Source organism: Cynocephalus volans, chromosome 9, assembly GCF_027409185.1.
Source record: "Cynocephalus volans isolate mCynVol1 chromosome 9, mCynVol1.pri, whole genome shotgun sequence".
Lineage (NCBI taxonomy): Eukaryota > Metazoa > Chordata > Mammalia > Dermoptera > Cynocephalidae > Cynocephalus > Cynocephalus volans.
Genome location: NC_084468.1, coordinates 60,397,188 through 60,418,840, shown reverse-complemented (window position 1 = coordinate 60,418,840; position 21,653 = coordinate 60,397,188). Strand labels below are relative to the sequence as shown.

General features: G+C 35.4%; 1 protein-coding gene across 12 annotated transcripts in view; it reads right to left on the bottom strand.

The window, feature by feature from the left end:
* The window catches only part of RUFY3 (RUN and FYVE domain containing 3), an 84,226-nt gene that overhangs the window by 34,511 nt on the left and 28,062 nt on the right, over positions 1-21,653 (bottom strand). For 10 of the 12 annotated variants that reach the window (XR_010024416.1, XR_010024417.1, XM_063107325.1 and 7 more), the window contains one exon: positions 14,078-14,131. The exons of the other annotated variants lie outside the window; for them this stretch is intronic. Coding sequence is in view for 8 of the 10 variants with exons in the window: in XM_063107325.1 (XP_062963395.1) it covers positions 14,078-14,131 (54 nt within the window). In the remaining 2 variants the exon portion in view is untranslated. The remainder of the gene's footprint in view (positions 1-14,077; positions 14,132-21,653) is intronic. 12 annotated transcript variants of the gene reach the window in all.

The window sequence follows — 21,653 nt, the reverse complement described above, 5'->3', positions numbered from 1 at the left end:
ATTAATTTTCAATATTATTACCAGCATTTATATGCAGTCCAGTGTTTCTGACCTCCCATAATCACTGAAAGAAATAGGGCAGGTGTGTGTAGGTATGAATGTTTGTGGAGAGCTACTGGACTCCCCACTTAATGCCTCTCAAAAGATGACAGGAGGTGTATAACTGCCTTCCTATAAGGTAACATTTGCTCTGCATCAAGCCTGTAGACCATTAATTTAGAAGCTAAGAAGAAAGTTAAACAATGCTGCTAGTCAAATTTTACAACACGATCCCAATCCAATGAGTACTAATCATATGGGGAGAACTAGATTTGGAGTAAGTAAAAAAACATAATGCTTTGAGATGTTTTTCCAGAAATGTTGATAGATTTATACCAAACCATCTACATTATCCCATCTCCTTCTTGTAATCAGTAGCAGAAATGTTCAAGACATCTGGTTGGGGTCTGGGGTGCATGGACCACAGAAGGATTAACTAGGGCCTATGGGAATTAAATGCCTGATACCCTGGACTCCATTAGTATGGTGCCACAACCTGTTTGAACTAACCTGCATCAAACACAAACAACCCACCCATTCTTTAGAAAATACTACTCTCAAGCTTAACATTATTGATATTTTGAGCTAGGTAACTGAATTAAGTTTAGAAGCCTCCCAGGCCTTTACCCACTAGATGTCAGTAGTACTCTCCAGTTATGATAACCAAAAATGTCTCTATATATTGCCAAATGTTCCTTGGGTGACAAAATCAGGCCCTTTCTCCCTTGAGAACTACTACTCTAAGCAAATAAAAGTCAAACAAAAAATCGGGGTAGTTTGAGTATTACACAAAAGAGTTCAAAAGTAAGAATGTACTGTTTGTTTAACACAAAGGTTAAAATATTATTTAATGCTTATTATTAACAATTTTTTAATATTACAATTACAATACTAAACTTTCAGGAGCTAGCTGATTAGCTCAGTTGGTTATAGTGCTGCCTTGTAAACACTAAGGTCAAGAATTCAGATCCTCCTACTAGCCAGCTGTCAAAAAATCAAAACAAAATAATACTAAACTTTCATTCATTTTTTTCAATAAATATTTGACATTTACTGTGTCTTAGATACTGTATTTATTACTTTTAAAAGTTTTAAGATATTGCATTTAATGCTATAATTACAGAGATAAATGAGCTGATCTGCTCCATTAAAGGGCTCAGTATTTATTAAACTTGGGTAACACAGACTTCTGGAGAACAGAACAGGGTGGCATACAGAGAACACCTGAAATTTCAGGATAAACATTATCACAACTTTGTCGAAAATTAAATTTATTCCAGGACAAATAACTTAAACTGTTTTTGTATTATACTAAATATACCTATTCTATGGAATCAGATGTAAATTTTCTATGTATTTTAAGGCTCACATAGAAGAAATAATATTAATTTAGGATTTCAGGCAGGCGGTAAATCTAAAAATTTCCTCTGTCATTGGGTATAATTCTGTGGAAAAGTTTTGGAAGCACTGCAAATACACTGCAATAAGAACTCTAACAAAGGTATATACAAGATGCAGGATGGGAATATGCACAGAAGAAAGGTATCTGACCTGGCCCCCCTTTTTTTCCTTTGAATTTAGGGGGCAAATGTTTGTTTATAAGTTCTCAGAGGACGAGACTCTTGAGTTCAATCTTAAAGGACAAAAATAAATTAGTCAGGTAAGAAAAAGTACAGCTGTCAAGGGAGTAGGATGGAAGCAACAGCTTGGGTAAAGGCACAGAAGTATGAAAGAACTGGCATATGCAGAAAAATAAAACTGAAAAAATGCCAGGAGTTTATGATGTATATTAGTAGGCGTTGAGATGAGACAAACAAGGGAAATAGGCAAGGAACAGATTGCCCAGGACCTTGTTTAAAGAGTATGAATTTTACCTTAAAGTAAGTGAAGATTTTAACGAAAGGTGGGATGTCACAGATTTGAATTTTATAGAAGCCATTCTAGCATCCTTGTGGAAGATGGATTGGAAGGGTGCAGAAATTCAAAGCTGAGGAGCAAGTAACGGTCTAGTGCAATAGCTGAGGAGAGAAATAAGGAATGGAACTAGAGCAGTGGGTGCTGATGGAGAAGAGGGAGTCAGCCTTGAGAGACATTCTGGGGTAGAATGCAAGATTTCAGAACATGATGACCATTTGGATGTGAGGGAAAAGTGAGAACTAGGAAAATTGAGAGTAACTTCCCCATTTCCAGTTTGGTGATTAGGTGGATGGTGGTGCAAATGACCTCGGTAAGACTATAGCAGCATCAGTGGACTAAAGAAATCACGTGGAAGTGACTACTGTTACAATAACACACTATATTGATTAGGTTTCAAATCAAGGTGCTTTCAAGAGCATGTGACTCTTCACCGTATCTATTCAAATTTCCAAATGAAGATATTTTAATAAACTTTACAGAGTCATGTGGCTCATTTAGTTTGTAGTGATGACAAAAGTGAGCTCAAAGTCATTTAGCTGAGAGTGATGGTGAGTCACACCATTCTGGAAACAATCTGACCAAGATCCCATTTTACCTCTTTATAATGCAATGACTTAAGTTCATACAGCAAAATCTTGAAATGTTTTATGAATAAATAAAGGAAAAGTAAGGTACATTTTAACATTATGTTAGTATTAAGAGGTTACATTACACCCAATTCTTGGTAAAGTAGGAATAATTTATGTATAGCACAATAGTAGCTACTACTCAGAATTTCCTGATTATTTGACAGATCAAAGCTTTTATTTTATTTAAGAAATAAAATGTCATACAGAGACTTTTCAATGATATACAAGAGCTTTAATATGAGATTAAAAATAACTAACAGAAAGATATAGAAAGAAAACCTTTCTCTATGTTGGGAATGACAGAAGATAAGTAATTGCTAAACATATCTATTTTGAACTTTTGCTGTAATAGTTTTCTTTCTTTCTTTTTTAGTGCTGTCCAGAAAGGGGATCCAAACTCATGACCCTGGTGTTATAAGGCTGCACTCTAACCTACTGAGCTAACTGCCTACACTGTAACAGCTCTTAAGAGTATAAAATTGGACTAATATGAGTTGTCCTTGATTGTGAAAGAAATTACTGAAAGTACTAAAAAGATCTAATAAAATACCATCTAACTAGTCTGGTGACACTTATTTGTATGAGACAATCAAACTTTTACTAAATCCTCATTATAATTAAAATTACTCAATCCTCAAAATAATAAAATTTTAGGACCCTTAGATTATCTACACATCCATATCTATCTTAATGCCATTTTAGATATCATATATTCTTCTACTCAATAGTAATAAAGAGGAAATTTACTTAAGTAACACTTCCTTTGGGTTGAAATCTGTTAAAGGAGTTAGTCAAGAGAACTTAACCACAAATTTATTTATCCTCATTGTTACTTTTTTTGGTAAGAGTATAATCAAAGATAGAGTTTGCTGAAATTAGCCTTTATTATCAGAAAGATTATATCCACCCATTACTCTTAATCTGTTCGATATTAATCATCTATTTGTGACAACTTATTATATGACTCCAGGCAAGGAATATCACCTCTTTGAGGCCTCAATTTCCTCCTCAGTAAAATGAGAGGGTTGGACTTGTTAAGTAATTTCTTTTATCCCATGGAAGCAACATACACTCATATCAATTATAGTAATTCATTTAAGCACTGATTCTCAAGGGAAGGGCACAGTAATATCCTTGGCAAGGGGAAAAATGACATGTTTGGTATGGAAAACCCCATGAATGACTCTGATACCAAATGAACTAGATCCTTGCTACTCTGTGTGGTCCTGGGATGTCAGCATTAGCATCAGTTGGAAAGCTTTTAGAAATGGAAAATCTTAAGCCTCAATTATACTACTGAATTGGGTTGTGCACTTTAACGAGACCCACAGGCAATCTGTATGTGCATTAAAGTTTAAGAAACCCTGACCTAGAGGACCATCCTAGCTCTAGCATATAATTCCATGATTTCACAGTTGGCCTCATCAAGGATATCTAGCAAATATATATAACAGCAGAAAGCCCCAGGAGGAAGGAAGTAATAAAGATTACAGCAGAAATAAATAGAAAAGAAAATTGAGAAAATCAATGAATAAAAGTTGGTTCTTTGACAAAAATTTAGCTAGATTGACCAATAGAAAAAGAGGGAAGATTCAAATTACTAAAATCAGGAATGAAAGAGTGTTGATCTTACAGAAACAAAAAGGATTAGAAGAGAATACTACGGGTAATTGTATGCCAACATACTAGATAACCTAGAAGAAATGGACAATTTCTTAGAAATACACAAACTATCAAAGCTAACTCAAGAAGAAATAGAAAGTCTGAATAGACCTATAACAAGTAAAGATATTGAATTAGTAGTAAAAAAAAATCACACATAGAAAAGACCAGGACCAGATGGCTTCATTGTTGAAATCTACCAATCATTTGAAGAATTAACATCAATCCTTCACAAACTATTCCAAAAAATAGGAGGGAACTTTCCAATACATTCTATGAGGCTAGTACTACCTTGAGACCAAAATCAGACAAAGACATAAGAAAACTATTGATCAATATTCCTTATTTGTATAGATGCAAAACCCTCAACAAAATACTCACAAGCCAAATCTAGCAACACAGAAAAAGGTTTATACAACATTACAAGTGGGATTTATCCCAAAATGCAAGGTTAGTCCAACATGAAAAATCAATTAATGTAATACGCCAAATTAATAGAATAAAGGACAAACACCACCTGATCATCTCTGCAGAAGCAGACAAAGCTAAGGCTTCTGGTCAAGATAGCAGAACAGACAGTCCCCAGTATCACTCTTTCCCACAAATCAACCAATTTTCAACTATAAAAAAGCAACAACAGCCAAGCTGGGGCCACTTGAGATCAGGAGAAGAGGAGGAGAGACCTAGGGAGTGCACGAAGGTGGGAGAAGCCACGATGAGAGAAAGAAAAACCTGCTCCAACCATTTCGTGCTGTGGCCCCTTTAAGGCTGGAACTGCTGAGTGCACGGAGCAGGAGCCAGCAAAAGCGGCAGCTGTGCCCTTAACAATGGAGTTGCTTGGAGGCGGCAGGGGAGTAGAGGGCCTTGGTGGCCCCCAGGCCAGCAAGATACTAATAGGGTTCCTGTGGACTCACATAGGTGTGAGGAGCCACAACAACTGAAAAAAAGGAGCCACTCAGAGGCTGATGAGTCATTGCAAGGGACTGGTGCACAGCCTGTCCCATGGGAAGTGTTTGGAGCACGGGCAGTGGGGGAAGACGGGCCCATTGGGGGAACACTGTGGCACAGCAAGGACCGCTGATCTGCCCCCCAATCAGCATAGGACCACTCAGAGGGGACTGGTCAGGAATACAGAATTGCATGGGGTGCAGTTTGATAAAGAGACTCAGGCCCAGATCAGAGTTTCTATACAACCCAGGTGCACTGGGTCTCTAGAGAGCTGGAAGTACATATAAAGTCAACCATTAACACCTGAGCTGCACAAAAAGCCTTCCCTAGGGAAGCAGAAGCAAAGCAGCAATTTAGCTAAACCATATAGTTCAAGTACTGGCTCTCAAAGGAAGTTCCCCCATTTTAGAAGTAAGCAAAAGACAAAAAATTAGTTCCAGCCCAGGCACACTGCCAGCACCTTGGAGCCAGGGACCATCACCCCCCTCCCACAACCAGGCACACTGCCAGCATCAAGGAGCATGACAAAAACATCACCTCCATGTGGGTGGCCCACCACAGCCACCACAATAATTACAGGTGCTGTGAAAGCAGCTAGATGACAGAACCACCATGCAGATGGTCCACCAGCCACTGGAGTGCACCAAGAGAAGGAGCATCACCAGCAGAGACCAAAGAAAAGAGGATATTTCTTCTCCACTAAGCTCATCCCAGAGTGACAGAAGACGCATCTGCTCTGTGATAATATTGGGGGACCTGAACACACCTCTCAGCATTGGACAAATCAACTAGGCAACAAATCAACAGAGTAACCATTACTATTTCAGAAGGAGGGAAGAAATCTAGGGTAATTAGAGGGTGGAGGGGGGTGAAGGGGGGGATGGAGAGAGATTGGACAAAGGGCATAAAGAGTAAGTATGATTTGTAACAATATATATGCTAGTAATATTGATTTGATCAACATATCTCAATGTTGAACCCCCAAAATATGTATAATCAATTATGATTCAATAAAAATTAAAAAAAAAAAAAAGCAGACAAAGCCTTTAACAAAATCCAACATCCTTTAATAAACACTCAATGAACTAGGAAGAGAAAGGAACTTCTCAGCCTCATAAAGGACACCTATAAAAACTCACAGCTAACATAATACTTAATGGTGAAAGACTAAAGGCTTTCCCACAGTTCAGGAATGAAACAAGTATGTCCACTCTCACCACTTCTAATCAACACTGCATGGGAAGATCTAGCCAGAGCAATTATGCAAGAAAAAGAAACAAAAGGCATCCAGATTGGATAGAAGAAGTAAAACTATATTTGCAGATGATATAATCTCATGTATAAAAAATCCTAAGGAATCCACACATAAAAAGCTCATAAATGAGTTTGGCAAGGTTGCAGGGTACAAGATCAATACACAAAAATTAGTTATATTTCTATAAATTAGCAATGAACCAACTCAAAAATGAGATTAAGAAAACAATTACATTTATAATAGCATTCAAAAGAATAAAATACAAATAAATTTAACAAAAGAAGTGCAAGATGTGTACACTGAAAACTACAAAACATAATTAAAAGAAATTCTGAAGATCAAAATAAATAGACATCCAGTGTTTACAGACTGAAGAATTAATATTGCTAAGGTGGCAATACTTCTTCAATTGACATACGGATCCAAAGCAATCCTTAATCAAATCCGCAGCTATCTTTTTGCAAAAAGTGACAAGTTTATCATAAAGTACATATGAAAATGCCAGGGACCCAGAATAGCCAAACCAATCTTGAAAAAGAATAATGTTGGAGGACTTCCTGCCTTACTACAAAGCAACAGTAAAGACTGTGCAGGGCAGTCATGAGGATAGACAGACACATAGATTAACAGAATGGAATTGAGAGTCCAGAAATAAACCCATACACTCATGGACAATTGATTTTTGACAAGGGCACCAAGACAGATCAATTGGTAAAGAACAGACTACAACAAATGGTGCTAGGACAATTGGATGAGCAAAAGAATAAAAGATATAAAAAATTCTTACAATTTAATAACAAAAGAAAATAATCCAGTAAAAAACAATGGGCAAAGGATATGAATAGACGTTTCTCCAAAAAAGATATATAAAAGGACAGTAAGTAAATGAAATGATGCTTATTAGGGAAATGCAAATCAAAACCACAATGAGATACCACTTCATTCCCACTAGGATGGCTATAATTTAAAAGAAAAAAATAAATAAAAGAACAAGTGTTGGCGAGAATGTGGAGAAATTGGAAACTTCATGCATTTCTCATAGGAATGTAAAATGGTGTAGGTGCTTTGGAAAACGGGCTGGCAGTTCTTCAAACAGTTAAACACAGAGTTAACATTTGACCCAGCAATTCCACTCCTAGGTATATTCCCAATATAAAAAAACATGTCCACACAAAAACTCGTACATTTATGTTCATAGTAGCATTACTCATAAATAGCTCTAAAGTAGAAGCAAGCCACTGTCCACCAATTGATAAATGGATAGACAAAATGTGATATGTCCATACAACAGAATATTCTTCAGCCATAAAAATGAATGACGTTCTGTTACATGTTACAACACGAATGAACCCTGAAAACATTATGCAAAGTGAAAGAAGCCTGACACAAAATACCACATATTTTATAATTTTGTTTATATGAAATGTCTGGAATTGGCAGATCTAGATACAGAAAGTAGACTAGTGGTTGCCAGGGGCTGGGAGGAAGGAGGAATAGGGAGTCACTGGTAATGGGTATGGGGTTTCTTTTTAGGGTGATGAAAATATTCTAGGATTAGGTAATGGTGATGGATGCACAACTTTGTGAATATACTAACAACCACTGAATCACACACTTTAAAGTGGTGATCTTGTGGTACATAAATTATCTCAATAAAGCTGTTATTAAAAAAAACCAAAGAGTTAAGAGACACAATAATGTATAACTTGTATGGATCCTGATTTTGAAAATGAGCTGTTTTAAATACTATTAAGAAATTGAGGGGGATGTTTAAAAAAAAAAGAGAGAAATTCGGCTGGCCACTTAGCTCAGTTGGTTACAGTGCAGCCTTATAATACCAAGGTCATGGGTTTGGACCCTCGTACCAGCGAGCCAACAAAAAATTTTTTTAAAAAATTAAAATATTAAAAAAAAAAGAAATTATTATTAATTTGTTAGGTGTGGTACTGAAGTGCTTATAGGTGATAAGACATAATGCTTGGGATTTGCTTTAAAATGCTCCAGAAACAAAAATGTGGGTAACAGATGAAATAAGATTGGTGAATATTGTTAATTACTGAAGCTAGGTGATGGAGATGTTAGAAGTTCATTATGCTATTCTTTCTACTTTATGTACTTAAAAAAGTTCCATAATGAAAGGTAAAAAAAAGTTCTGCTTTCTCTTGTTTCAAGTAAAGGTTTAACTGCTAGCCTCCAATAAGAAACTAGTACTGTTTTCTTTTACCTACCTCTGAATATAACCAAAAAAGCCCTTTTGATTGGCTTTAGTATTGAAACGAGTGTGCTTATTTGGTGATTTAACTTTCCAAAACTGTTTTTTAAATATACACTCTTACTCATTCTTGGTTAGGTATACATTTCTCTAATCTTTAGTAAATGTTCTTTTATAATCTAAGCTTGTATGAAAGTTCCCTATGAAACTACAATGATTTCTTCTTCATTGGACTTCCATATCATAATATAACAAAGTTTAGCTTTGGGAAGTTTCGCAAACTTCCATTATTTGAAGAATTCCATGCCACAGAAGAATATCTAGGAGATTTCTGGGAACATTTAGAAGTCAGGACCATAGTCAGCCTTTTGTGTTTGACCCAAGAGTCTTATGTCTTTTGCCAGAATCCAAGAAACAGTAACTGGCTAATTTATTATCATAACAGGAGCAATATGGATAAAATCATCATAAATCTCAGTACACTGTAAGACTTCTGGCAGCCCCTAAATGTTGTGATGTCTCAGAATACATGGAAGAAAGTATTCCAAATGGTGAGAATGTGTGTGTGAAGTGAGGTGGAGAAAATAAGAATGGAATGGAGAGTTCTTATTGGAAAGAACAGGAAAACACAGGTAGAGTAAGGTGAAGAGATCACTAAAACTAGACTTGTATATCAATGAAGCAGTAAAGGGGAACCTTGACAGAAGGTTCTGAGTAGGAGATCAGGGTGATTAAAGTTTTGTTTAGGGATGATTAATCTGAGTGGAGTATGCAAAATGAATGTGGGGGAAGAGAATCAAAATGGTCTGCCACGAAGAACTGTAGTAACTCAAGTTTAGATGGTCAAACAGAAGGGTTGAATCTAAGAGTATCTGTTAAGAAAATGGAGGAGTCAAGAATAACCCAAGATTTTTGCCCTGAGAGACTAGAACAGTGTGCTGTAAATAGAAATGAAAAAGCTGAGTAACTGTTTTGGGGGTAAAGAGCAAAATACGTTTGGTTTTGAAACACAGTAAAGGAATATTTACATGGAAGAATTCTCTACATATTTTTCATCACATAATTGCAAATGCAAATTAATGTTTGGAGCTGGAGAATCATCAGCATAGGGATAACAGCAGCAATTATGAGAAAAGATGCTTTCACCAGAGGAGACAGTTTAAAGAGAAATAGAAATATGCAGGGTTACTGGCCCGACCTGTAAAGTGCACCAACAATTATAGGCTGGAAACAGAGCCAAACAGTCATCTCAGGAAGGGTTCTTTTGCATATACCTAGATAGTGGACAGAGCTCAAATGGATATATGCTTGAGAGGCAGCACGATATACTGGAGTATCTCTCAAACTGAAAGTCACAACCCCTTTGTGGGTCATCACACCAATTTGTTGTGTCCCACACAGAAACTTTTGTTGTAGATATATACAGACAAATGTGTGTACTGAGTTCTGATGAAAAAATATTTTTACAATGGTTCTTGGGTCAAATAAGTTTGAGGATCTTTGCTGTAGTTGTTAAGAGCACAAGCTCTAAACTTTGTCTGTAGGAGTTTGAACTCTCCTCAAACTCTTCCCTAGCTGTGTGACCTTGGGAATTTTTTTCTGTCACTGTACTTTTATTTTGACATAATTGAGGATTCACATAAGATTATAAGAAACAATAGAGATACCACATACCTTTAACCTAGTTCCCCCAAAGGCAATATCTTTCAAAACTATAATATATTATCACTACCAGGATATTGACAGTGAATTACGGTCAAGACACAGAACATGAGGGCTATCCTGTTAGCTCAGTTGGTTAGAGCACAGTGCCACAACACCAAGGTTGAGGGTTTGGATCCCCATACAGGCCCGCCACCATTAAAAAAAGAAAAAGAACATTTCCATTACCACAGGATCCCTCACATTGACCTTTTACAGCCAAACCAACTTCTCTCCTGTCTCCCATGCTGTCCTTAACCTGTGGCAACCACTAATCTGTTCATTTCGATAGTTTTGTCTCTTTAAGAATGTTATATGTAACCTTTAAATTGGCTTTTTTAAAAAAAAAACGAGCTCGGCATAATTCTCTGGAGATTCATCCAGGTTGTATCAATAGTTTGTTCCTTTTTATTGTATTAAACTGAAAGTTTCTTAACCCCTGTAGGGTCCACTTTCCTCATCTATGAAATGATAGGGTTTTGAAGATTAAACAAGTCTGTACATGTTAAGCATTTAGAAGTATTTGGGACATACTAAGAACAAAAAAATTGTTAGGTATTATAATTATTATGGTCCTCCATAAATGTAACAATTTAGTTTAATTTAATAAATCTTTATTGAATGACTATGTGGCACTGTGCTACAAGGTAAGAAAATCTCTTAGATGTGTTCCTTCTGTTTTTCAACATGGTGGGTGGGCATCAAGTCTGAACCCCCCCAAAATATGTCAAGGAACCAGTAAGCAATCTCGGCCAGGTAACATTTCACACAGGTTTATTATTTCCCAAATTCAAGTAGTGTCCCGATCATTTCAATACTCAGAGATAGGTAGTAATCTGGGTAACTGCAAATTTACAAAATGTGTTTAAAAGGCTTGTTATGGGTGTAGATAAGAATTCAATATCTATTGAGAAAATAAACATAATAAACTATGTGCTTTTCATTATTTAATTTAATCTTCATAAATTCCCTAGTGAGTCTTAAAACTTTTTTAGACATAAATTATTAGCATATAATGGGTGAGATGCAAGATAATCAATTAATGTAAGCAGAATACAATTCTACTCTAAGACGACATTTCATATTCTAAATGGAAACAAATTCTAGACACAATGTGAAACTGATCATCACTGTAAAAACGTTCACCAGAAAAAGCTTCAATCTTGCCAAAATTAAAAAAAAAAAACCCAAACAACCTAATAGAGTTTGTAATATTAAAAAGTAATTTTTTCAGGAGGCCAGATGACAGTGTTAACATTTCATCTATTAAAAAGCCAACTGTGTTTCCATTGTGACAGTAAAAAGAAAAAGAAAAGAAAAAAAGTGAACTATAATGGCACATCCATAATTACAGATGAGAAACAGAATTGAAACAGCTCAGCAAGTAAAGGTCTCCTGAAAAGATCTGAGCCTAAATACATCATAAGCTTTGTCAGAGTCTGAAACCAGGATTCTTCCCAGACCGTGAACTGTTATATGTATTATGTGTGGGTAATACCCCGTAATTTATATATTGTCTTGTTACTAGTGTTCATTTACAGAATCTCCAAGTTATGTAATACAGTAAAATTCTAGCATTTCACATAACTGTGATTGAGTCCATGAGGCAAGAGAAGTAGAAAATAATATAAAAAAGACAAGAATAAAATGATTCAAAAAAGTTAGCAAGTAAAGGCATTCCCACTCCCTATTCCTTTTTTTTTTTTTTAAACTACATTCCCAAATGACTTTTCTGTAAATAGGATCTTGACCAACATTACCATATATCACTTAACCAATCTAAGATTATCGAGGTACTGATACAATTCACATCTTCTGTGTATTTTATGCACTATACTGTTAAAGTTCATATTCTTCCCTTTTGGATTTCACCTATAATAACCATCCACAAAAACTCCTGCAAAAACAAAATGAAAAGGAGGAGGCTGCTTATCACAGTAGGCTTGATTCTTACACTAGCACTTTGTATTAAAGAAATAGAATTATGCTTGTGTTGAGTCATTGGGAAGAAGCCCTTAACAAGGGCATAGATTTTATATAGCATTTTTCTTTAATATGTAGTTTTTCAAAGGAACTAAAGCCTTAAACCTGATGGTGCCTGGCAAATTAATAATAATAGCAGCTAACATAATGGTAAATACTACTCACTGAATGGATCAACAGCCTCCTCTTTTTTTTTCTTGTGTGTAAACTGTCAATCAACTGGACAATACTGATATTTTTTTTATTGAATTACTATGATCAGTTACATTAAAAGCAGAATTAAAGATGGCGAAAAAAAAAAAAAAAAGCTTGACCATAGGAAAAGATTTGAAACTCAGGATTGTAATTTACTCATTCAAAGGGAAGTGCTGAAGAAGATATTGCCGCATTACTGCAGAGAGAAAACTACTTTGGTTTTGTTTGTTGTGACCAGATCTACTGAGGACAATACCCATCTGATAAGGGTACTAAGAAGTTTGAGACAATCTCTGTTCTAAGAAGTTTACCTATTAACTAGGGTAACAGACACACAAGAATTAGAGAATAAGTTAAAAGCATTAAGCTCCAAGTTCTGCAAGAGTAAGTGAATGGAGAAATGACTGTAGGCTAAAGCTGTCAAAGAGTGCTTTGTGGACCTGCCATCTGGACTGAAGGGTTTGGGCACGTGTCACAGGTGAGGGAGAAGGGAGTAAATGCCCTGCCTGAGATGTCACAGGAGCAAAGCAGGAGAGGAGGATGTGGCAGCTCAGGTAGAGGACATGAAAAGGCCAGTCTGGGCAGAGAGGTGGGTGTGTGTGTGCTAGGTGAACATGTGCTAAAGGTCAAAGATACCTTTAATTGGGCAAAATGAAAGGATGTAAAATGATACAGTAAAGTAGTCAAACCTCTATTTTTAGTATAGAATGTGTAAATAATCCTGAGTTTCTTAAATTTAGGTGCCATGATTACAGAAGAAACAATTATAGGTTTGGGGAAACTTCATACATGAGAACATATGTGCTATTTTCAAAATAATTCTACAAGAAAGAAATTTACTACATGACAAAGAGGAAATAGTGATTCTACAAATCACAGCAACATTCCAGACCAAACTCTTCAGATTGCTGGAATCTGTTTTTGACTGCTGTGAAGTTCACAGAAATACTATATATGCGAAGTTCCTTCAAAAAGTTCATTAAAAGATTGGTATTATCTTTTAATCTTATTTTTTCCATAAACTTTTTGACGCACCCTTGTCTCTTTTTACGAGTGATGAAATTTACTTCCCAAAAAACAAATGAAAAAAACAGCCATAGAAAAAGTTGCCATAATTTTGAAATAATGTCCCTTTTATTTTGTTTTATTTAATTAAATTAATTAATTTATTTTTGGAGGTGGGGCTGGCGATATGGGAATCAGAACCCTTTACCCCTTGCTGTTATAACACTGCGCTCTAACCATTTAACCAACTGAGCTAGCCAGCCAGCCCTTTTTTTTGTGGTTTTTTTTTGTTGTTGTTTTAAAATAATGTCCCTTTTAAACACATTATTTAACAAATATCCTAAAGGAGCAGTGTAAACATACATTAACACTATTTTCTTAGAACCACAAGCATAAAGATTTCCTAGTTCTTGCTATGGGAAATAAAACCTAAAGCTGACACTCCCTCTTCTGGAAAACAATTAAAAGGTTGTTAGAAAATTTTTAAAAGCAAGAAAAAAAAAAGCTGAAAGACGTTGGTGTGGCACGCACCTTCTGCATCATCGCGCATTTGCTCCACCAAATCTGTCAAATCCTCCCAAGAGTCTTTGCAAACGGCAAAAAGAAAGGAAAAGAAAGATAAAATGTCATGCAGGCCAAGAAAGAAAAGTGCTATTAAAAACAAGATTTCCAACGGGATAACTGAAAGGGAGGTTCACAGGACTCTTTCTGCTTAATACAGAGACTAACAGTTAAAAGGGCTGGGAATTCGACCAACCAAGCAGATATACCAACTATGATTATTAAATATGTTTTGAAGCTAAGATTAGTAATTTCAAAGTTTCTAATAAAAGGAAACAAAGACACATCGTCTATAAAAAAGTAAGATTTTTTTCTATTAAAATTCAAATTAGGCTGTTTGTATTGTACACGATTAACCTCATTCAACATTTATTTGGATCACTTCAGTGAAGCGGAAAAGCACGGGGAATAATTTTTAAATTCAGGACAAATATCATGATGCAAACTACTGACCTTTCTTAAAATAACAACAACAAAAGAATCTAAACACTTCTTCCAACCCACCCTCCCCAAAACAAAAATAAAGGAAAGGATACTGCTTTGAGGATACACAAAGTAAATCACTTATAATTCAATAAAGCCACATGTTTATTCAACACAGAGAACTAGCAGGATCTGAGGCAGCAGCCCACAATCAAGCACATTAATATTTCTGCAGGAAATAAATGAATATTCAGATTACATAGGATAAATAAAGAATATAAATAGCCTCAAGTAAATTCAGTTCATACTGTATCAACAAATCAGTTCAGGCAAATTCATGAAAAATGCTTTTGGTTTCCAGAGTTTGTTTTTTTAGATTTTGAAATAGTGGATCTGTATATATAAAGCACTTAGAAAGTGTCTCACACAGGAAAAACACACTATAAGTGTTGGCTACTATTATTTTACAGTAAATTAGTGCTAAAATGCATTATACGTAGACATGTTTGCAATATGTTGTTTCCAGGTATAATCCTTCGACAATATAATATGCTAAAGATCTATATATATTATGTAGGATTACAGATTCACAAGAATGTACTCTTTTAACCATCCACATTATTTGCTCTTTAGACTTGCTATGTGACCCTCCAAATGTCAATAGGGTGAATATTCCCATTTTATTTGATATTTTGTTTAACTAGAAACTATACTTGTCTCCTAATGAAGTAAATGCTACCTTATGAAAGCAAAACATAAAGATCCTCCAAGATTTGTGCAGAAAACAGCTCTGGAAAGTGAATTTCTATTGGAGAATGTGTGGTGGGATTTCTGACTTTTCCTTTGGTAATGTCCATCTAGGGCACTCTTCTGTTCCGACTAGACATGTTTTCTCTTTTCTTTTTAAAACAGAGTTTAAAGTTTTAAGTGTCAGAGAGATGGAATCAATTTAAGGGAGCTTTCCTTCCCCAGAAAAGGTCTGTCTTTTCCTTTCAATGTTGTTCTCCCCTTTACCTTGGTGTGCTCAGGATTTTGTTGTAATAAAGAAGAGGTACCATACCATTCTTTTAAATCCCCAAAGAAGGATTTGTAAAAGATTTTTTAAAATTGTGCCTTCTGAAATTGTGGTTACTAGAGATAGGAAAGGGGAGGGGCAAACTAAGAGGATGATTAATGGACACAAAATTATAGCTGGATAGAAAAAAAAAATTATAGCTAGATATTCATATACAGTTGACCCAAGAATTTATAATTAATAATGATTTACTGCATGTTATCAAATGAGAAGAGAGGAAATCAAATGTTCAGATCACAAAAAATGATTAAGTTTTGCAATGATGAATATGTTAATCACCCTGATTAGATCATCACATACTGTGTACATGTATTGAAATATAACTCTGTAAGCCATAAATACATAAAATCAATGTTTCAATAAAAAATTAATTAAAAAAATTGTGTCCTCTGGACTATGCTCAAATTATTAAAACAGCAACAAAAACAACAGTATCTAATATATTAGTCAAAGGGGTGGATGGCAGTATGGACTACTCTTGTCTTTTTCCCAGAACATTTCATTTTCCTAGAGATAATACTTTGTTACCTCAAGCGTGTTTTGCTTGATTTAAAAGCTATAAAACAATAATTTGTACCATGTAATACTCATTCACAAACTACAAAGAAGAGCAGTCTAAAGGCCTGCAGTAAACAGGTCTGGGTTAAAATTCTGCTATAGCTATTGCATAATTCAGAGTACCAACCAGAATTATGCCAGGTATACACTATAAATATTAAAACAAATGGTAAAGAAGAGTCTCCAAAGTTACTCTGGCTTAACAATTAGCCTCAGTTCCCACTGAAAACACTGACTCACACGGAAAGAAATGCCCAGCTTAGAAATGCTGAGTGGACCCCAGTGTGTGCAGTGTCATGCAACCAGTGGCGAAACATCGCAACTACCACTCCACTCCAGATGCCTGGATTAAATGGTTAAAAATGCTACACCTAACAGAATTTAGTTATCTTATTTTTAAGATGCATATGAACAAAAACTTATTTTAGTTAGGAGATAAAATACAAGCCTGGAATTATACAAGGCGCCTGAATTAGGAAGCATAGCTTCTTTAAGTTTACTTAACTATTTTCTTTGGCTATCATTCTGTTTCAGGTCTAAGAATGAATAAGTCAGCAGACTAATTATGCAGCTCTGGAAACATTTAACCAAGTAGTACTATAAACTATTTGTTCTTAAGGCACACGGTGACTCAATGATGACAGTAGTGTGGTCTGACAGAAGGGGCTCTGGCTTTGATGTTGAGACAGATCTGGGATAGAGCATTTCTCCAACAATGCAGTGGCTCCTACATAAATTACTTCTTTTTTCTCTGGATGAGGGAACTCGCTGAAGCTCCTTCTCTCTAGAGAAGTGTTTGAATGCACTCAAAAAGAGCCTCTCATTTGTTTATGTACCATGGTTGTGAAATCTCTCTTCTTCCCCAGTACAGACAACCAAGAAATTGCTCTTCTCCCCCAGTATAGACAACGAAGTTACAGTCAAATTTTCCGAGGCCTGGGAGTTATTCTGTGTCCTTTAATTTAGAATGTTAACTTTTCAAACTTTATTACAGTTTCTTGAGGGAAATGTAGATCACAAACACTGATAAATCACAAACAACTCCTTGAAGACCATTTTGAAAATAAAAGCTAATGAATTTAAAGCACTTAGTACATCATCAATGTCAATTTTACTTTTATGAGAAACCAGTGTGTGCCTCGTATTCTGGTTTGGCTACAAACTGGATTCCTCTAATTAGATTTGCCATAATTATGCAAAGAAAATAAAGGAAATTAGATATTTGAAAAAACAACTAAGCTAAATATTAAACACAGGGAAAAAAATAAGTCAAATGACAAGTTTAACAGCTGAGGTGCTGTTAAACAGTAACATAATTCACTTGGTAACAATAACAACAACAACAACAAAAACCTGTCAAGCTAGTTTTCATAGAGGTCCTGTTCTAATAAACCAGTAATTTAGTCCAAGTTCTATCTTTTCCTCATCATATATTACAAACAAAAATACCAGCAAAGAATTATAAATGGTATTAGAAAAAGTAACAAATTAAGTTATCAACACTTGAGCCATTTAATATTTACTGAGTACCTATGGTGAGCAAAGGGCTTTACTAAGGCAACAGAAGTCACAAAGATGAAATATCTACAGACATTGCCCTTGGGGAGACCTAAATAACTACCACACAAGGTTAAAAAGGAATTGGTATGCTAGAGAGACAAGTGAAGATAAAACAGATTCTTAAGACAGGTGGGTAGCTGGGTGACACTGGAAGGCTACGGAGGACAGGGCCCAATGAGGAATGAGGAGAGGAGGAAAAGGGGCCCTGATCAGTAAACCCTTTGCCCTCTTGCCCGAACAGCTGTACTGGCAGGGATAATGTCTTCCATACACCTCGGCTGGGAAGCTGCTGCCCACAGGACTAAGACACTGTGGGATTCTCAGATGAAAGGGAATACAGCTCATATAAACTCTAAGTTTCATAGCTTTAGGAGAAAGAAAAAAGAAATTCCAGCAGCCTTTCCATCTCACAAAACACACTCTGGCAATCTTAGAAAAGCATGAAATTTCCCACTGCACAATTAATAGTAAAACTCATTGTTTTCTGCCTAAGACACTGTTACAAGCTTTAAAAAAAAAAAAAAACAGATAAAATATTGTCATGCAGTTTACAGCTGCTGAACCAAGTGCTTTAAAACACCACAGCTGTATGCTTTGGAAAGTTCAACTTTTAATACAGTGTGAGAAAACTCTACCAACTGCAGCAGTGAAAAACAAAACCAAGTGCAAAGTAACCAATATGAAAGTTCAAGACACCCTGCTATTAAGATTTTTTTTTTTTAATGTTTAAAAGTAGCTTGGCAACGTGTATAAAAAGTTAAAACATTACTATCTGACCCAGAAATTCCACTTCTAAAAATGAAAATTGATAAAATGTTCAGGTTATACCCATAACAATATACCAAAAATGTCTGTGGTCGTAAAATTTAGAAACAACTGAATTGTCTATAATAACGACACAGTCAAAGAAATTATGGCACATCCAAACAACAGAACACATAAAATGAAGTAACGGATTTCTATGTACTGATGTGGAAAGATAATGCAGAGGAAAAATGGCAGGTCACACAACACTGGTATGGTATGACCTTACATGTATAAAATTGAGTTTGCAAGTGAACTTTGTGTGCATATATTTAAAAAGAGAATCTGGCTCTTAAATCTTAACAATGATTATGTCTGGGTGCTAGAATTTTTGGTGAATTCTACCATTTTGTATTTTATAATTTTTGTATTCTGTGACTTTTACAATGCAAATATATCATTTCCATAACTAGAAAAATAAGTTGTTTTCATTAAAAAACATAAATAACAATACTACTAAAGACATTTGCTTTAAAAAACATTATTTTCAAAACACTGACATTAAGTTTTATTTTGAAATATTTAGTTATGATGAAAAATAAATAATTACTTAGGGGCCATTTGAGGACAAATCTGTTTCATTGTTCCTCAACACATGTATTTTTAAATTCACCAAATCCTTCTGTTTGTTCTCTGGAAAAGTTCAAATACAAAAAATTACACAGGAACAGATTTTAGTATTTATATCCCTCTACACAAAAGCACTTCACAGCAGTCACAGCAGATTGGTGGGGGCTAGAGGAACCACAATGGAAAAACACCCCCTTATACTCTACCACACCCCTTCAAAAAGGGGGCACCATCAACAACAAAGAATACGGAACCACAACTGAAGGGCAGAGAATATGATGGATGCTCTCAAACAACAGCACTTGTTCTCTCTCCAGCCAGATCTTGGTACCTAGGCTTGGGAATCTGACAACTTGAATTCCATTCTGAGCTCCATCACTGGGCAGTAGTTATCTAATCTGGTACAACATTTACCTTGGGAAAATTATTCCTATTTCAGTGATTAGTATAGGACAAATGACTTTCGGGTGTTAGAAGCTGATAACCCAAAGAAGAGTTAAGAAAGGCACAAATTACAGATTAAAGTAGAAACTCTGCTCTAAGAAAGGCTCATCAACAGAGAGGAAAGACTATAAGGCACTGTGATTAATGACAGTGCCAAGGCAGGCCCCAGTGCAGGAGTATCAAGGAGTTGGGAAGAAACTGAAAGTAGACCTGCAATGGGAAGGACAAAGGAGAACATGTTATGGTCAGCTCAGAGGTATGTAGCTCTTTGGTGGTTTAAATAGAAATTATGGTACAAGTACAAATCTACTGATATTTCTCACCCGGATTTAAGATTTTACAAAACCCCAGAAGCTAGCTGGGTAAAACTTACCTTGAAAGGATGATTAGTCAGGTTAATCTCGAAGCAGAGCAACAGAAAGGGATGAACCTTGTTCAAGGAACTTTGCCCTGCAGGCTTCTGAGACTGTATTAAAAGCTACAACCTTCTCACTTTGAGAAGAAGTTTTACAAAGACTGCCTTGTGTACACATAATCACAATTCAGAGAACCCGACCATGTAAACCTAAGGCTAACTGCGCCTGTGGCAACAAATGTTCCAATTATCTCACCAAGGGGCATAATCTCAAAAGGGGGCGTGCCACAGTGAAAGTAAAGAACAATAACACGATTCTGTGCCAAAGAGAGTCCTTAGGACTCAGGTTTTATCTTCTGAACACTAAGGATAGGAATAAATCAAAGGCTGTACTGAATGCTGCTGAATTGAGAAATCTGTGCACTGCACACAGCATTTAGACAGCTACGAAAACAAAGCAGGCCAGTAAATAAACGTGGATCTGTGACCCAGAAAAACTCAAAATGTCTAATAGAAACATAAAAAGATTCTATTGGAAACTGAATCCAGAGCAATAGCTCTGCTTTCAGGTGTTTTCTCGCTCATGGATGTATGAAACTGTCATGAAAGGTACTGATAATATGATACAAATATCAGTCAGATGGATGGATGATTGGCACTTACAGCTCCCTTTCTTTCTTTTTTTACACCTACAGTTTTCATAAAGCTTTTTATGGGGGGGGGCATTTTTTTTTTTTTTTCCTGATTAGAGTATACATTCTCTTATAGAATATAAGGAAGATACCAGTATAAAGAAGTATAAAGAACATCATAAAAATCCCCTGTAATTCCACTATCCAGAGATAATCACTTTTCACATTTTTGGTCCATTCCTTTTACTTGTGTTTATGTGTATCTGCATTTTTAAGAAAATTGTGGCCATAGTGTATACATGACTTGAAAGATAGCTTTTAAAAATTATTAAATTCTAAACATTACCCTACACTATTTAAAATTCATACAATTTTTACATGCATATGTATGTTCTATAACTTATTGAATAAATTTCCTGTTGCTTTCAAGGTTTTGGTACTATAAATCAGAATATTGTGATAAATATACATATGTAAACAATACATATGTGTTGTCTCTGATTATTTCCTTAGGATAGCTTCCTGGTATAACCACTAAAAATTAATTTTTAAGACCCTTCATACATATTTTTAAAATGATTTCCAAAAAGCCTGTCCCAATGTACACTTGTACTAGCAGAGGCCTCAAGACTTCCCATGCTTTCATCAGCACTGAGTATTATTAATGAATATATTAAAAAGCAACAACAATTATTACATTATACAAAACTTCTGTTTTCCAAATAAGGTACAGTAAGTCCAGAATATGAGGTAAACGATTAAAAAAAAATTTTTTTTAAAGAAAGAGAAACCATAAATTAAACTGTGTAATGAAGGGAAGGTATTTCAATAATCTTTTCCTTTAAAATGAATTATTTTCTGGGGTTGTACCGAAGTACTGAGTTCACCTGAAGTTTGTTGGATACCTACCATAAACAGTACACAGTATTGTGAGGCCTTCTAAAGAATATAAAAGAAAAGTTTTGCCTCAAAGAACTTTCTATATAATTTCAGAAATAAGGAATCACCTAAATTAAAATAAATAACTTGAGAATAAGTCCAAGAGCATTCAAACAAGTGACACAGACAATATCCAGTGATTCAGCAGATGAAGTATCAGATTTGTTAAAGAAGGACTTGTGGATG